We start from the raw sequence: 19,744 nt of genomic DNA on the forward strand, positions 1-19,744 counted from the left end.
CTCAGTTAAAAACTAATCCAAAAAGGGAGGGCTCTGGTTGTTTCTAGAGCTATTTAAATGGCCGAGAGCAAAACTGAAATTCACTGGAAAAGATACCAACTTTATTACTGTGGAAGCAAAGTAGCCAAGACCTCTGAGGGGCCCAGGAGACCTCTTTTCAAAGGTTCAGTCAGCCAGTTTGAGCTGTGTGGTCTCAGATAACCTACCTGCCTCAGCTGCTTCATCTTTCAAATAGAAATAATAGTAACAAGATGTAATGTGATGCTTGCAAAGTATGCAGTTTAGTGCTCAGCAAAGGGTAAACATTCAATAGCGCAAACTAGTTGTTTTTACTTTTTTTTTTAAAATACCACACTGTGAGGAAGGACAAACTATTCAAACTGCTTATGAATGAACTGTGGACTGGGGATAATCTTTAAAAATAAAGGATGCTTTTGAAGTGAGAGAAGTGATTTCTTGGGGACTGGGAAACCTTTATTTGCTTAAGATTAGTCAGCAAAAATAATTGCTTGTGATATTCACTTTCTAGAAGGGAATTTTTCCTTAGATGACAAAGGCATCCTGCTAAATTTGATATAAACACCTACGTGTCTTTCAACATAAGATGCAGGATATGTATATTTCATTAAAGAAAAGTCAAAGACACACATAAAAGGCAGTTACTGTGAACCATTCAGGGGGAAGAGAAAAGCATCCTGAGTTGTTATTTTTCCCAGAGATTAGCGACTGTTGGAGGTTTTCATATTTATAAGCTTTGTTAGTTTGTTCAAGTTCTCCTGCGGAATGTGTCCTTGTCATCGGAGACAATCTGAATGTTGTCCTCAGCCAAGAACAAAGTGACTGTTAGAAACTTGATATATGGGTGCTTTGTCCTGCCAATGACTTACTCATTCTTACTCCTTCTGTCTCTCCCTGCCCCCAACCTTAAAAATGAAATGAGAGGGGGTTTTGTCTGCTTTGAAATCCAGATGCCCTATAAGTAGCTGTGGAAATTGACAACTGGTTGAGAGACAGGCAACATGGAAAGGAGGAGGCTGGAAGTCCAGGACAGGGGAGCTGATGATAAGATGGGACCCTGGGTGGTTAGCCTGGCTCAAGGTAGCAGTCAAGAGATGCTGGTTATGTGCTCACTACAGCTCCCTCCTGGCAGCATGTGAGTGGTGAGAAAGGACAAAAGCCAGAGGTGGAGTCAAAAGATTTTCCAAAAGAGAAGCAATTAGGGCAGTAGAAGGAGCAAAAGGAATGATTAGAAAGCAACTTCCAGCAGCCCCTTTTTGAACATGTTATTTTCAAAAGCCCTGCCACCAAAAAGAGGGCAAAGGCAAGTTAGTTTCAGTCACGTGCAGGACAGGGACACACTCACTAAACACAAGCTGACAGCTTGGGAGATACCTGGATGGCCAGTTGATAAGTGAAGGTGTGTCCCCTTCGGAATCTTTCTGGAGAAACCACTCATGTTTGGGTTTCCCGGTACTATTTTGTACAAAAAAAAAAAAACTTCAGGTAAAGCCTATGAAAACGTCAACACATACACAGACTTCATTATTATCATTTAAAACCCCAGGCTGACTTTTCTTAAGTAAGGAATAATGCTGGCTTTTGAAAATGTCTAAGCATGCTTTGCCATGGTGTTTCTATTCAGTGCATGGAATGTCCAAGACATTTGTTTATTACTGATATCAAGATAGAACAAATATCTCTGAAGTCACCAAATAAAGTGTTTGGTGGGATCATTTGGAAATATCAGGAGTCTGCTACAGTCACATTCTGCCTATAAATACCAGACAATTCTCTTGTGAGAAGTTGAATTTAAAAACATAAATTATCATCTGCAAGTTCTGTAAAGGTACACTGGTAAATAGCCAAATATAAAAATAGTGTCCGTGTAAAACAATACATATGAAATAAGGGCAATGAATAAAAAGAAATTCCATAAGGCCATATCTTTAATTGCTATTCTACATTTTTCTTTTATATTTATCACTGAATAATGCAATCGATGGTTACCAAATACTAATGGAAGTCCATTTGATAAATGCTTATTGAGTTCTGACTATGTAGAAAGCACTGAGCTGGGGCCTGAGAAGTAGCCAAGGAAAATCAGGCATCACGCCAGCCATCAAAAAACCAACATTGTGCTGGGCAAGATAACATTGGATTGACACATTCATTCTTCAACACACAATCAAATATAATGCAAGGCTGAATATGAGAAAGTCATAACGCCAAGTTGAAGATATGTTACCAAAAAATCAGTGGCAAGGAAAATCTTGCCATCACTATGTAAAGCAAGACATAGGAGGACTACCCAAATCATTGACCTGAATGCTCTTACAAAACAGAAAAAAAGCATGGGAACTCTACATGCTAGTTAAAATGTTTACTAGCTCAAAATCTTACCAGCCTACCTGTAAAAGTCCTTCAATACCAGACCAGAAACACAGATCAAAGACATTTCCAAAAGAACAAAATAATAATTAAAACAAAATTCTCTTAGTTTCTAAAAATCATTTTAATTTGGGTTTTGTTTCAAACTCCCAGGCAAGAACCTGTTGATCATCACTACTGTGCATTTTGTTGTGACCACTGCAATCTGTCACAATTAGGCATGGATCTCTGTTCTCCAGTCTGTCTCTACCCAAATGTATGACCCCACCTTTCTGTCTCTAGTATTATAGCCACTGAGCCCATGGTAAATAAAAAACTCAGATTATGGAAAGACATTTTTATTTCCAGTGATAAAGGATCGAATTTCTCAGCATTTATTTAAACATAGGAATAGTTCTGCATATTGTCTGCAGTTTAGGAAGGAGGCAATCAATATAGCTTGGGATAGAGAGACCACAGTGGATATTTTCTTTTGAAAATCACCAGTTAATAACTCATATACCTATCTCACAGTTATTTTAAGGCCCAGATGCTTTTTGTACAATAGAATATATTGCAAACTGTGACATATGACATACAACTTTCTGAATATAATCTTCATTAATCAGAATAAAACTTGGTCAATAGTACCCTAAAAAATTATAAGGCCAGTTATAAGATAAGCAGGTTCTAGGAATGTAATGTATGACATGGCAAATACAATTAACAGTGCTGTATGATATATATGAGGGCTTCCCTGGTAGCTCAGACAGTAAAGCGTCTGCCTACCATGCGGGAGACCTGGGTTCGATCCCTGGGTCAGGAAGATCCCCTGGAGAAGGAAATGGCAACCCACTCCAGTATCCTTGCCTGGAAAATCCCATGGACTGAGGATCCTGGTAGGCTACAGTCCATGGGGTCGCAAAGAGTCGGACACAACTGAGCGACTTCACTCACTCATGATATATATGAAAGTTGTTAAAAGAGTAAATCCTAAGAGTTCTCATCACAAGCAAAAAAAATTTTTTTCCATACCTTTGATTTTGTATCTATACAAAATGATAGCTATTCACTAAACTCTTTCTCCCTGGACCCGTCCAGCCCCGTAGCTGCATGGCTGGCTGCCTCTCATTACATAGGTCTCTGTTCAACTATTATTAGAGACACTTTCCTAACCATTTCATATCAAATAGCAACCTCAATCTCTTAAGTTTTTTCTCTTTTTCTGGAAGTATAGACGGTTTATCATGTTGGATTAGTTTCTGCTGTATGGCAAAGTGACTCAGTTATACACATATGTATTTTCATATTCTTTTCCATTCTAGTTTATCATGGGACAGTGAATATAGTTCCCTGTGCTACACAGTAGGACCTGGCTGTTGACTCATTCTCGACACATAGCAGTTGGTATCTGTTAACTCCAAGCTGCTGGGTCTTCTCTTCCCTTCCTCCTCCTTGGCGACCACAGGTCCGTTCTCCATGTCCGCGCCAATCTCTTCTGTTTGATTAGAAGCGCGCCTTGGGTCCTAAATTGATGAAGGACAGCACTGGGACTTCCCTGGTGGTCCAGTGGTTAAGAATCAGCCTTGCAATGCAAGGAACTAAGATCCCATAAGCCATGGAGCAACTAAACCCATGTGCCGTAACTGCTGAGCCTGTGTGCTCTGGGGCCCTCACGACACAACCAGAGAGCCCCTGCGCTGCAAAAGAAAGATTCTGAATGAGGCAATGAAGATACCAAGTGCCACAGCTAAGACCTGACACAACTGGAAAAAAAAAAATGTGCAGCACTGATCCGGCAAATTCATGGGCACCCGGAAGTGTGGAACATAATGGAAGTTAGGGACCAAGCTTCCCATCATGGAACCCCGCGGGGTGCCCAAGAGAGGCCCAGACTCAGATGAGAAGATACATCATTTCATGAAAGTACAAAATGTATTTCTGGAGCCCAGCAGGTACTGTTTTTTAAAGATGTAGTAACAGTAGGTGAGCATTTTAAAAGATGAAAAAAATAGAGAGATCACATCTGGATAGTGGCAATGAAACCCTGGGTTCTTTCATATTTTTTAAATCTTGCATGGATAATGTTGTTTTATGTCCCTTAGCATTATGCTTAACTATTTCTAATAATTAAGACTTGGTTAAAAAATTAACAGTGGGAAGGATTAGTTTCATATGAACATAATGAGTTCAATAGATGATACTACCAGCCTATGAGAGCTAAGTGAGGCCCTTGCAAAGTCGAGAATCAATGTTGGTGGCCAGAGATACAGCAGTGATGGAAACCTTTTCTCTCTTGATCGGGGGAATGATTACACATTTCCCCAAACTCACTGGCCTGTGTCCTTAAAATACTATTTGCATCTTGATGTAAATTATATTTTATTTTAAACATATATCACTGCTGGGACAGACTAGACTTGTGGTTTCCAACAGGGAGGTGGGGGAGGGAAGGATTGGGAGTTCGGCATCAGCAAAAGCAAACTATTATATATAGAGAGTGGATAAACAACAAGGTCCTACTATACAGCACAGTGAACTATATTCAATATCCTGAGATAAATCATAATGAAAGAGAATATGAAGAAGAATGTATATATACATATATATGTGTGTGTATAACTAAATCACTGTTATACAGCAGAAATTAACACATTATAAATCAACTCTACTTCAATAAAATTTTTTAAGAAGCCTCACTGTTGGATCATGGAGTGAAGACTTCCTGAGTAATCGAAAGGTAGAAACAGAGTCTTTTGGGGTCAGGAGCAAGATAAACATGTGAGATAACCACTTTCTCCTAGTTTCCCTCAGGGCTAATCTCAGTGCGGAAGGCCTAAATGCTGCAGGGTTGGCTGAAAAAGAGCGAAAGGTATATGCAGATGGACCGGAGTGTCAGAGGGAGTGGCTGAGTCTGAGGAAGGGACTGGCGGGATCTTCCAAGGGGATCAAGCTTCCCCTTTCCAGATGGATATGGGTTTCCGTGTCTCCTACCTGACTTCTGATGAAGTACAAACAAAGTAAGGTAGGAACTCGACTGCCTTGGTTATGGGACCAGCCTAGAATCAGCCTTTCGGGGCTTCAGACTGAGTTCGCAAGGCCCCCAGAGCAGTCAGTGACTCTTTGGTTCATGTTTCACAATCCCCACTCACAGCTGAATGGTATTTACAAGCACATGGACTCAAGACCATGTAGGATTCCAAGCCCAGACAAAGTGGAAAGAGCCCTGACGTATAAACAAGGGCTGCTCCAAGCATACTCTGCTGATTGGGGTCACTGGTCCACAGTGAGATAAGAGGCTAGGACCAGAATGTAAATGATGGTCTCTGAGCCTGCTGTGTAGTTCAGTGATCCCTTCTTCCCATCACAACTTTCTTGAGGAAGGAAATGACCCATGGCCTACATTCCTTGCAAATCCCTTATACGTTGGGGGCTGATCCAGAGTTTGCAGATTGGCTATTTCAAGCAGCACTGCTATCGTTTCTTGACACTTCATGAAGACAAGGAAAACAGCAGAACATTCACTCAGAAATAACTGATGGAGCCCCTTGGTATGTGTTAGATGCTGGGAAGGAGCTGGGAAAATGACTGAGATGTGGTATCTATTCTTCCTGCAAGACTTCTACAAAAGTAATGGTATCACTGAGATCATCCTTACCAATCTTATGGATTGGCTTAATATCAGATTCATCACACCATATTTGGGGAAATCCTGACAAAACTGCTAACATCCTTATCTGGATGTGTCAGCTTTGTTGTAGGATACTGGGCATCTAGATGTCCCTCTTCCTGAGACATGAAGCACTTGGGAAGCTGCATTTGTGAGACACCTCATTTGGTACATGAGGTCTTTCTTCCCTTTCCCCCTTTCGGCAGAAACATCATCAAGTAGAAGTCAAACAGATAAACTTAGGGCTCCCTGTGGCAAGTCAAGTTTCAGCTTTATAACCATAATGGGAAAAGGACAATCTGATAAAGAGAAGAACAGACTGCTTTGGGAGTCCAGCAGCACAGAATGTATAAGAGACTCCAAAAATGACTCTGGTTTCTATTAAGACAGGGAGAAGGTTATACAAACTTGGAAAGGGCAGGTGTGAAGGTGGACTCTCTGAAAGTATTCTCGTTGGTCAACAGCTCAGTGAGAATGAGACCCTCAGATGTGACCTGACCACTGGCGAACACAAGCGGACTAGTGCTACCTGTGTTGTTGACAATTCACATTCATTAATGTCCTCCAAGACTGGACTGGCCATCTTGGCAGTCACATAGAGAAATTATTGTCAACTAAAACTCCTAGGTCTGCTTCACATGAACTGCTAGTAAATCAAGTTTCTCCAATCCTGAATTTATACACTGATTATTTTTTCCCCTTCTAAATACAGGACTTTCTTGCATTTCATCTTGTTAGTTTCCTACCATTATTCTAGGTACAGGCACTCTTTTGCCTCCATGCTCCTGTAGTCTCTTCCGTCTTTCTCTTTCTCCCTCATCCCCTCTAATCTCTTCCCTCTCAATTCTTCCCTCTCCCTCCCTTTTTTTTTCCTATCATCAAATGTATTTACAATCCCTCCTCCAGAAATTGGTATCTCCCAGATCACCTAATGAAATGCCAAACAGGACCACGTTAAGAACCAATGCCAATGTGGAACCAGAGACTTCATCCCCCCATGTGTAGGTAACTGCATCCACCTCTTTAGTGGCCTCCCTGACGGGAATCAATTCTCCTTCAGCCAAAACCCCCACACTCCTCCAGAGTATTCTTTCTAAAGTACATATTTCTAAAGCATCCTTGCTTTCAAATCCTTTGGGCATTTCCCATTGTACTGTCCATCAGGAGAAGGCCAAATGGCCAAATTCCTTGTCATAAGTTTCCCCGTGGGTTGTCCCCACCTGACTATCTCAACATATCCCATCCCCTTCCTTCTAGGTCACCTGGAGCAGCCACCTCTCCATGTCTAGCAAACTCACCACATCCTTAAGGACTTAGTTCAACCACGACCACTTCTCCAAGGAGGAAGGATGAACAACTTATCTTGGTATTCCCATGGCACCCAACCTCGGGCTCTATAATCTTATTTACCCCACTGTGTTGTGGTTAACTCACACACTTAAAAAAAAAAAAAAATCACATGCCTACCCAGAAGCACAGTGCCTGGCACAAGATCGCTTTCTTGAATGAATAGCTAAACTACTTCAGAGCTGAAATTAACCCATAAATCAAGACCTCTGAGGTATGGGTGGATGGATAGATACCTCCTGAGTTTGGGTTTCCCCCCACCCTGACTACAAGTTTTCATTTTGTTTATGGGGATGAGGTTTTTAAATACCTTATGTAAATCCACATAAACATTTTCTACAATATCCCCAATCTTATATCCTAAAATTTCTAGCCTTCAAAGGGCAAAAACAGCTACTTCTTTTTTCTACTATGATGGAAAATAATACTGACACTAATAACAAGAGCAACATGTCATGGAAAGAACTCTGATGGATTCAGAGACCTTGAATGACTGACCGGATCATGGACTCAGCTATATGGTCCTAATCCAGTTACTTAAAGTCTTTCATCTCAGGCTTTTCATGTATAAAATAGAGTTTTAAACTAAATAATCTCCCAGGTTATTTCTGGTTTTAAGAATGTAACATTCTTTAACACAGTATCTATTCTGTGGGGTCCTGGGGTGAGCCAGCTCTCTATTAGGCAGCGGCTATAGGGTTACCTGTGAAAGAGATGGTGACCTTGAGTATAAGAGAACTTTTTTTTTTTTTCATGATGTGGCAATTGGAGAATTATATCACCAAGAAATAAGAACTCACCCTAAGTTGTCATGGAAAGGAGTTGCTCCAGGTTTGCATCCCTAAGTATCTAATAAAATGACATGCTTTGACTCTTCATAACCCCTAAGACTTAATGGACGAAAAAGTGATTCCTGCCACCAAAATGAAGTCAAATCCAGCACAGTAAAATTGGTTTCACTCTGTGGGTGTCTAGTTCTAATTATATAACAGCCCCTAATTATAAAACATGATTCAGTTTAAGAAGAATAGCTATTAACACCAGCATCTCATTCAAATTAACAGTTTACTTGCTGAAAGTTGCTTGTTTGGAAAAACTGCTAATGATTGATTTGCACATTCACATGGGTGTATGAATGTGCAAAGCCACAAGCACCCAGGCAAAATATTGTATTTTAAAATCTATCAGACATTTGAATTTTTAGGACATACCAGCTAGTATTTTGGGTGACATCATCTTATTTTGTTCAGTGGATAGAAATGGACACTTGACAGTGAAAACAGAATAAAATGAAAAGAAAAAAAAAAGGCAATGAGTTAACTGTAGAAACGGCCCAAAAGCTAGAAGAACAAGACAAGGGTGATGTCTGGGGAGACAGGAATGAAAGGTGAAAGCAATCCTGTCCAATACAAACACAGACGCGTGAGAAGTACCCAGCAGTCTCTTTAGAGAGTAGATCCTCAGAGATCTCTGTTCCCACGACATTCTGCCCCAATGTAGACACTGTGTTAGGAAATTTCCTGCCATGGCAGAGACAGAAGCTGACCCAGGAATGCCAATGGCCAAGAGGCAGTTGCCTCACTCAGCATCTCTCCAATTAACTAAAACAATGAGCTCCAGGCTCTGGAGACGATTTTTAGATGCAAACCTCTCACTGGGAGATGCACAAAAACGATCAGAAATAAAGGATAAAAACTCTTAACTTGAGAAGCTATGTGCACCCTAATGTTCATAGCAGCACTATTCACTATAGTCAAGATATGGAAACAGCCTAAGTGTCCATCAACAGATGATGGATAAAGAGGATGTGATGTGTACATACACAATGGAATATTCCTCAACCATAAAAAAGAATGAAATATCACCACTTGCAGCAACATGGATGGACCTAGAGAGATTATAATACTAAGTAACGTACATCATAAAGACAAATACCATAAGGTACCACTTAAATGTAGAATCTAAAATACGACACAAATAAACGTATCTATGAAACAGGAAGAGACTCACAGACATAGAGAACACACTTGTGGTTGTCAAGGGGGAAAGGTTGGGGAGAGACGGATTGGGAGTTTGGGATTAGCAGATGCAGATGATTATATACAGAATGGATAAACATCAAGGTCCTACAGTATAGCACAGGGAACTAGTCAATATTCTTGAAAAACCATAACGGAAAAGAACATGAAAAAGACTTTAGTGTACAGCAGAAATTAACTATGCTTCAATAAAATTTAAAACAAAACCAAACTTTTTGTTTGTTTATTTTGACTGCAGCACACGGCGTATGGGCTGTTAGTTCCCTGACCAGGGATTGAACCCCGGCTCCTGGCAGTAAAAGAACAGAATCCTAACCATTGAACCATCAGGGAATTCCCAAAACAAAACAGTTTTGAATTAAAACAGAAAAAGAAAAAAGAAAGGGCAAGACTGCATCATAATCCCACTTCCTTCCTGGATGGCCAGAGTCTGCATGTCACAGTGTTGCAGAAATGGTTCATTCTGGAGGGGGCCCTGGTCTACTGCGCGGCCAGGCACAGCTCTGAGGAAGCCCCTTTCAAACCATCATTCACCACTGGCGACCTCTCCCGATCAAAGGTCAGCGCCAGTGCTGCATGAAACCCCCACCATCATTTTCCTGGCCATGAATGATAGTTCGCTAAGTGGGAAAAGGAGTGGTGGGGATCCCAGGAGAGTAATAATAATAATAATAATAATAATAAAACCCCAGGGGTTCTCTAGAGCAGATCACCACTAGAAAATTAGGTGTGCTTCTCTTCTTTCCAGTTCCTGTAGGGAAATATACATGCTCAGGAGGAGGGCAGGTGTGGGACTTGGGGCGGGGTTTCTGCAGTCACAAAATTAATCCAGATGGTACACTTTATTGTTTGTGACATTAAGAGATGCACCAAACAGCAGATTGACAAGAGCTTTGGATTTAAGATTTCTAATGGGGCTCAGACTTAAAATTTTTGAATAATACAGAGGCTCCCAATCCCTTATTTTATTCTAAAATTCACAGTGGCCAAATTAACAAAGAATGGTTCATTTCAGTTACACCATCTACTTGGAAAACACAATTCCTGAAATTCCAAATTTACAGGATTTGGTAGGATGAGGGAATGGTGGTTAGCATGTGACTTATTCTCTATTACCACTATAGCAATATATAGAGATAAATATGTAAAAATATAATGTATCTGCTGTCACTATGTATGTTTGTAGTTTGTTATAGAACAATATTTTCATCTGAACTCCTGGACAACAGGATTTCTGAACTGAAGACTCTGTTACAATCATACATACACACATATATATAACACACATACATACATATCTTCTCTATCATATAAATGAATCACTGTGAAACTGAAAGTTGCTCAGTCGTGTCCGACTCTTTGAGACCCCATGGACTGTACAGTCCATGGAATTCTCTAGGCCAGAATATCAGAGTGGGTAGCCTTTCCCTTCTCCAGGGGATCTTTTCAACTCAGGGATCAAACCCAGGTCTCCTGCATTACAGGCAGATTCTTTATCAGCTGAGCCACAAAGGAAACCCAAGAATACTGGAGTGGGAAGCCTATTCCTTCTCCAGGGGATCTTCCAGACCCAGGAATCAAACTGGAGTCTCCTGCATTGCAGGTGGATTCTTTACCAACTGAGCTATCAAAATAAACTTATCACTTGGCTAAACATTGCCCTAAAAACTGTTACTAACCTTATAATGCTTAAAAACAGTATAGTACAAGAACTAATGATTATTCTGTTTGTACATATATTTGCATTGGCATATATGAGAACATATAAAAAACTATACATTGAATATCTGGCTCACATTTGAATTTTTAGGACACTGTGTGAAGTCTTTGGGTGTTAATTTTCATGAGTGATATATTCCTATTTAATTAATGAAACAAACAACAGCCTCTTCCTAGTGAGCACAAAATGAAATGATGGAACAGGAGTGACAATTCAGAGATATATAATCCCCAAACCGCCTAATTCAGAGATTTACAGGGATGAAAGAGTAAAGCATAACAGTAAGAAAAAGATTCCATTTCAGTGACAAATCCAGTATGCTATTCAATTGTTTTGCCATTTGTAGATATTTTTCTGGTCATTTCTTAATCTTCTAAACTTCTCTGTCACATATTTCCAGGTCAGATACCATCTTGTTTTCACTTACAGTTACTGGGTCACCAAGAGTTCTTTCTTGTTTTAATTCACAAAGTATTTTTTGTCTCTCTTCTCCCCAAATGGAAGTCAGACGACAATGACTCCCTGACACCTGAATTTCCTGGCTCTAGAGAAAAGACTACCAGCGGAATGTTAATCCACTTAAATTCATCTTTAAAAGCTGAACAAAGGGAGTCACTGCAGACTAAATCCTGATGCTATTTTAACATCATACCTGTCACACATTACTTTCCTTGCTTTTTAATGTAAACACATCTCTGGTCTTTTCTCTCTCTATACGAAATGCTTTGTGTTTCTTGGCTGGCAAATTTGTATGTCTTGAGTGGCTTCAAAAAATAAGACATGTGGTTCCTTGCAAACTCCTTTACAATGCCTTCATTCTTTTAAGCCTTTCTTCTGTGAAAGAAAGGCACTGTCAAGCAGAGGCTAGGTGTCTGAACACTCCCAGGTAACATGCCTCGTCAAATAACCAGGAGGGGACACCCCTGGTGGTCCAGTAGTTAAGACTCGCCTGCCATTACAGGGACATAGGTTTGATCCCTGGCCCAGGAAGATTCCATGTGCTGTAGGGTCTGGAGCCTGCGCACCACAGCTGCTGAGCCTGCGTGCCCTACTCTGCTCTGCTCTGAGAAGCCTGGGCACCTCACCTGAAGAGTAGCCTCCACTCTCTGCAACTAGAGAAATCCCACACAGCAGTGAAGACCTAGCGCGGCCAAAAATTTAAAAAAACAACAAAACCTAGAAGGAAGTGGGCTCTTAAGAGTTTAAGTGATCTATATTTTTGAATATTGAGATTTTAACTCACACAGAACGATTACATATCCTATCATTTTACCTGGAATATGCTGCATGGTTTTTAATATTATAACAGCTTAAAAAATCTTGTTGAGAACTGAAGATATGTGATGTAGATGATTAACCCAAACACCGTGATGATAAACGGTTTTCATGATATGGCAATCAAAAATTGGATTCCTTGTTATTTTTTAAACCATGTAACCCACACAACTCCAACTTTCTAATTTGTTTAGGTTCCTTTGTCCTGCTCACATAGCTCACTAAGAGTTTGCTTTGACAGAGTATAACTAAACCAAGAACACTGTTTTTACTATGAAATGCAAATTTCCCAAAACAAAAGAATATGAGTATAACATATGTTTCAAAATACGAGACAATAAGTCCCTAAATTTTGAGCAGTTAAGTCTGAAGGATGAACAAAGGCCCTCAAAATACAATCAGTATCCGTACTATTGAATTCTCTTAGAAGCTAACATCTCTAAATATTCTAGTCTAGATGGTCAGCCAGTCTTGGAGTCAATACACTTCAATAACTGAAATAGTCTGTTTTAGATGTAAAACTGCCGTGTGAAGATGGCCATATTTACTTTGTCCCAACGTGGAATAAACAGCAGTATTTTCCATCATGTTTTCTTTTCTTTTTTTTTTCTAGAATAAATTTGCCTGACCTCAGGTTCTTATCCCCCTCAACTCACCTGTAAAGCTAATGTTTATTTGAACTGAAAAAATACATTTAGGAGTCTGCCTAGACAATTAGCCTAAACCATGAAGTAGGAGATTTATGTAAATTGCATTCTAATTGTTCAGCACACGTTTTAGACTGAAATATCTAAACTGAACTCAAATTTAAACTTAGATATTTAATTGAGAAAGAAACATATATCCTCTCCGGGAATCTGACTTTCTGATTTTCCATTCGTTGACTCCGTGACACAGCAATTTCTCCTACTGGTGGATCTTTTCAATGAGGTGCTTTGATACACAGCAGTATCCTTAGCATGCTGATATACTGATGTAACATATGTTATAGTCATATTCAGTGTATATTGGGCATACTTCACATAACGTAAACTGAGACCCAGTGGAAATTGGTTACTGGTGTCCTTCCACTTTGTGATTTTAAATGACAGCAACAGAAACAATGGCTCCAAAGTCTTGGGTCTGATCACAGGAAAACGAAGGAAAAGACACTTGTTAAAGGCAGGTGAGAAATAGAAGAAAGATCTTGAAAATGTGTCGCCATGACACCTGCTCAGTTTCTTCTTTTAAAAAAGAACATACCAAGAACTAAACTGATAACTTTAAGACTGGGAAGCTTCCTGCTTTGGTAGAACCTGCGTTGACATTGTGAAAATGAAAAAAAATCATCAATATCATTATTTCTGTAGTTAGCCCAGAACTTTGCAGAGCGCTGAGGACCCCAGATCGGCAGAGGGGATGTAGGTGATGGTGGGTCAACACTCACCTGGCTCGAGCCTCTGCAGGGAGTGGCAGGTCACTGGTGGAGTGGCTTGGGGAGGCCGGCTGCCCAGGTGATGGACTGGGCAGGCTGTGCACTGGCTTTGGGGACCTTGGCACTTCACCGAGGGCAGAGTCTCGCCCGGAGAACGAGAAGGAAGAGGAGACCTCCCCTGCAGGGGGCAGGTCTCGGGCCAGCCCGGTGGCACTGGGCTCTTGACCGCGTCTTTGGTTTTCTGCGTTGAGCAGCACCTCTGTGTCGGAAACACCGTCGCTCCGGTGCAGGCCATAGTCCTTGGATTCAGCCACGCAGGTCCTGAGCCCCGAGAGCTCAGTCCTGGAGTAGGACGAGCCGGAGTCTCTGCTGGACTCGACTGATCGCTCGCTTCTTCCCCCTCTTTTCTCTGCAGCCTCGGGGTCCTTTCTGGACCTGCTGTATCGAGATGGAGTTTCAGAGTCTGCTTCCGGGTCCAGGGTGAGCCCATACTTTTCTGCCAGCTGCCGTCTTCTCTCTGCTTTGTACCTGGCGATTCTTTCGGCTTTGGACTCGAGGTTCTGGGTGTCCATGATGCCTGAACTGTAGGGGGAGTCAGCATGGATGCCTGAGGTTTCTGTGCACTGTTTGGATCGAGTCTGCTTTTCTAGTGAAGAATCTGAAGTTTCTTCTTCTTCATTTGATCGACCTACAAGAAGATCATATACACAGTATTCCATCAAAGACATGCATTTATTCTACTCTGTTCTGTACACAACACACTGAGCAGCCAGGCTGTGAATAACAAGTTTCTCACCTCCTTGGGGCTGCCTACAATGATTTACCTGGGAGGCTGAAGAAGTCTGAGGTCTGCAGGGAAATACATTAAGGGCTGAGATGCTCTGTGCCGCACAAGCCATGTCAGGCATGGCCTCGGCTTAAAGCTCAGTCTTGGCAGCCTTCACTGCTGCTCAGTCATTTCCCCTTATTCATGTACTTTTCTGCTTTTGAGTTTACTATTTCATGTGTGAGGCCAGAGGATGTGTTCAGAGTCCTCTAGAAAGGATAACAGATATTTGAACTGCTGTAATTTGACAAGTGACAGATTGTGGTTTCTGATAGTAACCATAATAATAACAGGCCATGTCAATATCCGCCAGGTAGCAGTGGTGTTCTTAGTTAACAGAAGTGTTTTTTTCCAACTATACTATGCATGTGTGATGTAGAAAAGGTCTACAATGAAAGCACAGGAAAGTTAGCCCCCAAGTCACCAATAATCACTGATCTATAATCATCAGTAATAAATAAATGCATAATTTGCTAAACTTTTCTATGTACTCTTTCTAGTCTTAGTGATTTTTTCCTATATAACTCATATTTTATATAAACTTAATGTTCTACATAAAGCATTTCCCTGCTTGCAAATCTTATTTTGAAGATATTTTTTAAGGTTTTATCATATTCTATCCAACAGGCACCCTAGAATCAATTTAAGCAGTCTCATATTTCTAGGCATTTAAGTTGATTCTAACTTTTAATCCATTTTATTTTCTGATTACAATTACAAAAGATAGTTGCATCAAAGTAGAATTGCTTTATCAGTAGGTACCTCATTTTAAGATACTTGCTAGACTGACAAATTAATTTCTATAAAGTTTGCATCAACTTACAATGAAACCTGAAATTTATGTTCTCTCACAAACACTGCTAATTAAAAAAAAAAATCACCTTTGAAAATATGAAAAAGAATGTGTATATATGTATAACTGAATCACTTTGCTGTACAGCGGAAATTACCTCAACACTGTAAATCAGCTATATTTCATAAAAAATACATAAAAGAAAGCATACTTGTAACATATAACACTATAAATGAGAATATCAAATAATCATATAATTTATTATCTATCTGTATCTGTTGTACTTCATTTTACACCTCTATTTTGGATTTATATAAATACTTCCATATTTCTAAAAAGATTTGTCATGATGTCGTTTCTCCAAAAAATTAAAAATTGCCCTAGATTACCAGGAAAAAGAGGATGCATGCATTTTTCAATTGTTTAGTAGCCATTTCATTATCTTTTTCTCTTCTAGAATATCTGGTCAAGCTTGTTGCTCTATATTCTTTTGATTCATAGTGTCATTTTAATCAATTTATGTAAAATTATATAGCTCTTTATATTTTTCATGAATATTTCCAAACTTAACTTTTTGTGAAGTCTGTTGAAGATTGTCTTTGAAGCACAGATGTTCATTATGTAGTCAAATCAATTGACCTGGTCATTGGTGATTTCTACCACTATTTCTGTGTTTTGAAAGTCCATTTCCATTCAACTGGCCCTAAATATTCATTTTTGTTTCCATATTTTTAATTCTTCTCTTATAATTAATGATGAGTCACTGAATCTTATTTTTGTGTTGAGTAGGAAGTGACTATGGGACATTGTCTCTCCCCACTGCCATCCCATTTTTCCCAAGACAAGTTTGTTAGATAATGCTTCCTGACTAACATGATGCTTACATGATCATAAGATACATTTTATATACAATAGGATTTATTTATGGCCATATATTTTGGTACTCTGGCTATTCTTGATTCTTCATGTGTGTGATGAGAAAAAAAAAAAATCTTAGTTCTCTAGTTTTCTGGCCATAGAAAACCAGAAACTGTAGAGACAAGCAAACTGATCACATTATGAAGGGAGACTAGCAACTCCCTCTGAAGAAGAAACTAGAAGATGATGGCTATTAAAAGCAGTAGCACGGAGCAGCAGAACCTGGGATGCAGACAGGAAGAGCAGCCCCGTATATGCCATCCTCTCCTAAGATCACGTGGGATATCTGATGCTCATATCGACATCTGAGAAACCACAGAAAAACTAAGTCATGTTTGACATGTTATTTAACTAGAAATAAATATACAATGCATTTTAAATTACACCTATTCAAATAATTTAAAGAGGATATTTGGTGCATAAACACAGAGTGAGACCCCTAAGCATCTGAGGTCCAGCTTTGCCCGTCAAGTTCCCTGCTGCGAGTAGCTCAGCCCTGTGCTGGGCATCAGGACATTCTGTTTAAACCTATTATATATAAGAGATGCCTGTCTTATTCAGCCCTTTCCCAAACAAACCTGAGGATCTCTGACAGCTGGGGTCCTGAGGAGATGGAGAGAAAGAGCCAGTACCTGCCCCTGGTGGGGCCCAGGCTGGGGTGGGGGAGAAATGATTGGTCATCAGTTACTCAACAGTGGGGTCCTTTCTTGTTGTGACACCAGGGGACCACAGCTGGGAGGCATGGTGGAGCTGACATGGGTATTGCTGCCGGTTTTAACAAAGACATATCTTAAAAAGCATTACAATCTGCACAGTTCACTTGTTACAATGTCTCCTTTTCCAGGGGTGCTGGATGGAAAACGCTGATGATAGGAAATTGCTGGTGGTCCAGTGGTTGAGAACCAGCCTGCCAATACAGGGGACATGGGTTTGATCCCTGGCCCAGCGACTAAGATTCCACATGCTGTGGGGCAACTAAGCCCATGTGCCACAACTACCGAGCCCGCACACCTAGAGCCTGCGCGTCACAACAGCAGAAGCCACTGCAAAGAGAAGCCTGTGCACCGAAACTAGAGTGGCCCCTGATCACCACAATTAGAGAGAACCCGCAAAGCCACGTAGACCCAGCACAGCCAAAAATAAAGTTAAAAATTAAAAACAAAAAAAGAAAGGTTGACAAGAGGCCCACCGGCCGTTAAGCTCACCGATGTGCGGGCTGGCCGGGTCTGAGGCACGCATGTATCTGGGTGTGTCCTCCTCCAGCAGGCCATGAGTCACCAAGCCCGTGCAGCTCTGCAAGAGGATGGGCTGCGTGTCGGTTTCAATTCCTTCTAAGCGCCGGGCAATTCTTTCCTTTCTGTGCGAGACACCAACAGAGGCAGAGTGAGTCAGGGGCATCGGTTCTCCGGAAACACTGGCTACTGCTCCGCAAACTCTTCTACTTCTTCATTAGGTACAATGAACATCTTACCTTTTCATTTCTAAAAATTCTTTCCTCTTTGGTTCAAAGATTTTTCTTAATTCTGCAACTAAAATAAAACAAAAAAGAAGAAAAAGATGAACCAGTATTTACTTGTCATGCATTCATTTTATTCATTCATTCATGCAACATCTATCTTTGGAACTCTGTTTATGGCTCCCTTGCAACAGTGATGTACAGAACAGACATAGTTCTTGCAGACTGTATAATAACAGGGGAGGTAGGTGCTAAATGAGTAGGCATGTACGCAGACATGGACACAAATACACACTCACACGTACATGTCACAGGTTGGTCTAAGAAGTAACACCATGAGAACAAGAGATGGAAAAAAGAAGTGAGCTCTGTTTCACCCAGGAGAACCAGAGGAGGCCTCATCAGTTTCTCTTTAGGTTTTTCTCTAGTCAGCAGAGAGCTCACTGTCTGGTTTTTAGTTTTATATAGTATTTTAAACTTCCCATCCTGCAAAACTTCAAACATTTGCAAAAGTAGAGACTAGAGGACTATGAGCGCCACGTGCCACCAGCAGGTTATACCACATAAGAGTTCACAGCAGTCTGGTGTCATCCATCACTGAACCTGTAAAGATCTGCAATCTCCTTCCTGCTTGGGTTTCTAAGGTTACGTAATGCGGTACACCTTCTCCAACTACAGTTTAGATTAACCTGGTTTCTGTGCCTCCCCTTTCCAAGCTTTCACTGGGAGGAAATGTTAACATGTTTCCTTGCTAGAATTTAGGTAGATGGTAGAAAGGTGATGACCCTCACTCCTCTGGGCAACACTGGATGATCAGACAAACATTTTGCTGATCTTGGGAGGGCCTCATTTAACACTGACCACAAGGATATTTTATTGAGAGGCCACAGGGTGGTTTCTGTGGAAATGGCCAAATTTGGTAGAGAAATTCTTCTTGCCACCTCCTCAATCCTGTGAATTCACAAGGGCTCCTCTGAGCTTTTCCTGCTGATGTCCCAGGAACAGAGGAGTGGTGATAGGCCCGGGGCCCATGAAACATCTGCAAGGCTGAGTCAAAGCAGAAGCTCAAAGGATGGGATATAAATGCTTGGGATTTAATTTTCAACTGCTTCAATTTCCACTTGAAAATTGGAACTTCAATTTCCATTTTTTTAAGTGGCTATTTTTATTTTTGGCCACATTTCGTGGCTTGCAAGATCTTAGTTCCCTGATCAGGGACTGAACCTGTGCCCTTAGCATTGAAAGCATGGAGTCCTAACCACAGGACTGCCAGGAATTCCCTAAGTGGTTCTTTTTAGGAAGGAGTCAAAACCACACATGTGTGTGCACACATGACTTTTATATTGTCCTTTGATTGTGTTCAGAGATACCAGCCATGTTTTTATTTATTAATTATTTTTAAATGACCGCTACCTTAACAGTGGGCTGGACTGACATTTTAACAAGGATAGTTGGCTTCACAGGTATCTCTGTCACCAGTGGCCTTCTCGGGAGTAGCTAAGAGCAAATGCTCGCAAATAGAAGACCAGGGTTCAGTGACAACGGTACCTCCTGCCTTTGGAGGAAGTGTGGCTTATCACTCCTTCCCAGTTAACAAATGAGGTCTCACGAGATGGTGGTGATAAAACTTTCATGGCTGGTAGCACAGATTCTGGAGATATTTTCAAGGATGAGTATCAATGAATTCTTTAAAACCCAAAGTGGAAAACGGAGCTCTATTTTTCATAAAACTGCTCCAGAAACAGTTAACACCAAATTCCAAGGACTCTGGGAGGTTTGTCTTAAACCTGTGCCAAACCCATAACTGAGAAATGGAGTATATGAATAGAGTCTGAGTGGTACAATGACATGTTGCCTTTTCTCCTGAATTATTTCAACTAGGTAGATTACAGTCTGAAAGTGTGCGTGCATGCTCAGTC

At 40.7% G+C, this 19,744-nt stretch overlaps 1 protein-coding gene across 12 annotated transcripts in view; it reads right to left on the bottom strand.

Moving 5' to 3' along the window:
- The window catches only part of SVIL (supervillin), a 153,439-nt gene that overhangs the window by 71,454 nt on the left and 62,241 nt on the right, over window positions 1-19,744 (bottom strand). For 8 of the 12 annotated variants that reach the window (XM_070472150.1, XM_070472154.1, XM_070472152.1 and 5 more), the window contains exons 4-7: window positions 17,841-17,898; window positions 17,575-17,726; window positions 13,845-14,520; window positions 1,393-1,473 (exon numbers count right to left, since the gene is read on the bottom strand). In XM_070472150.1, coding sequence (XP_070328251.1) covers window positions 1,393-1,473; window positions 13,845-14,520; window positions 17,575-17,726; window positions 17,841-17,898 — 967 coding nt within the window. Of the gene's footprint in view, window positions 1-1,392; window positions 1,474-13,844; window positions 14,521-16,947; window positions 17,066-17,574; window positions 17,727-17,840; window positions 17,899-19,744 lie in introns of those variants that run through there. The other 4 variants (XM_070472160.1, XM_070472159.1, XM_070472158.1 and 1 more) reach the window with 2 other exon arrangements.

Source organism: Odocoileus virginianus, chromosome 9, assembly GCF_023699985.2.
Source record: "Odocoileus virginianus isolate 20LAN1187 ecotype Illinois chromosome 9, Ovbor_1.2, whole genome shotgun sequence".
Lineage (NCBI taxonomy): Eukaryota > Metazoa > Chordata > Mammalia > Artiodactyla > Cervidae > Odocoileus > Odocoileus virginianus.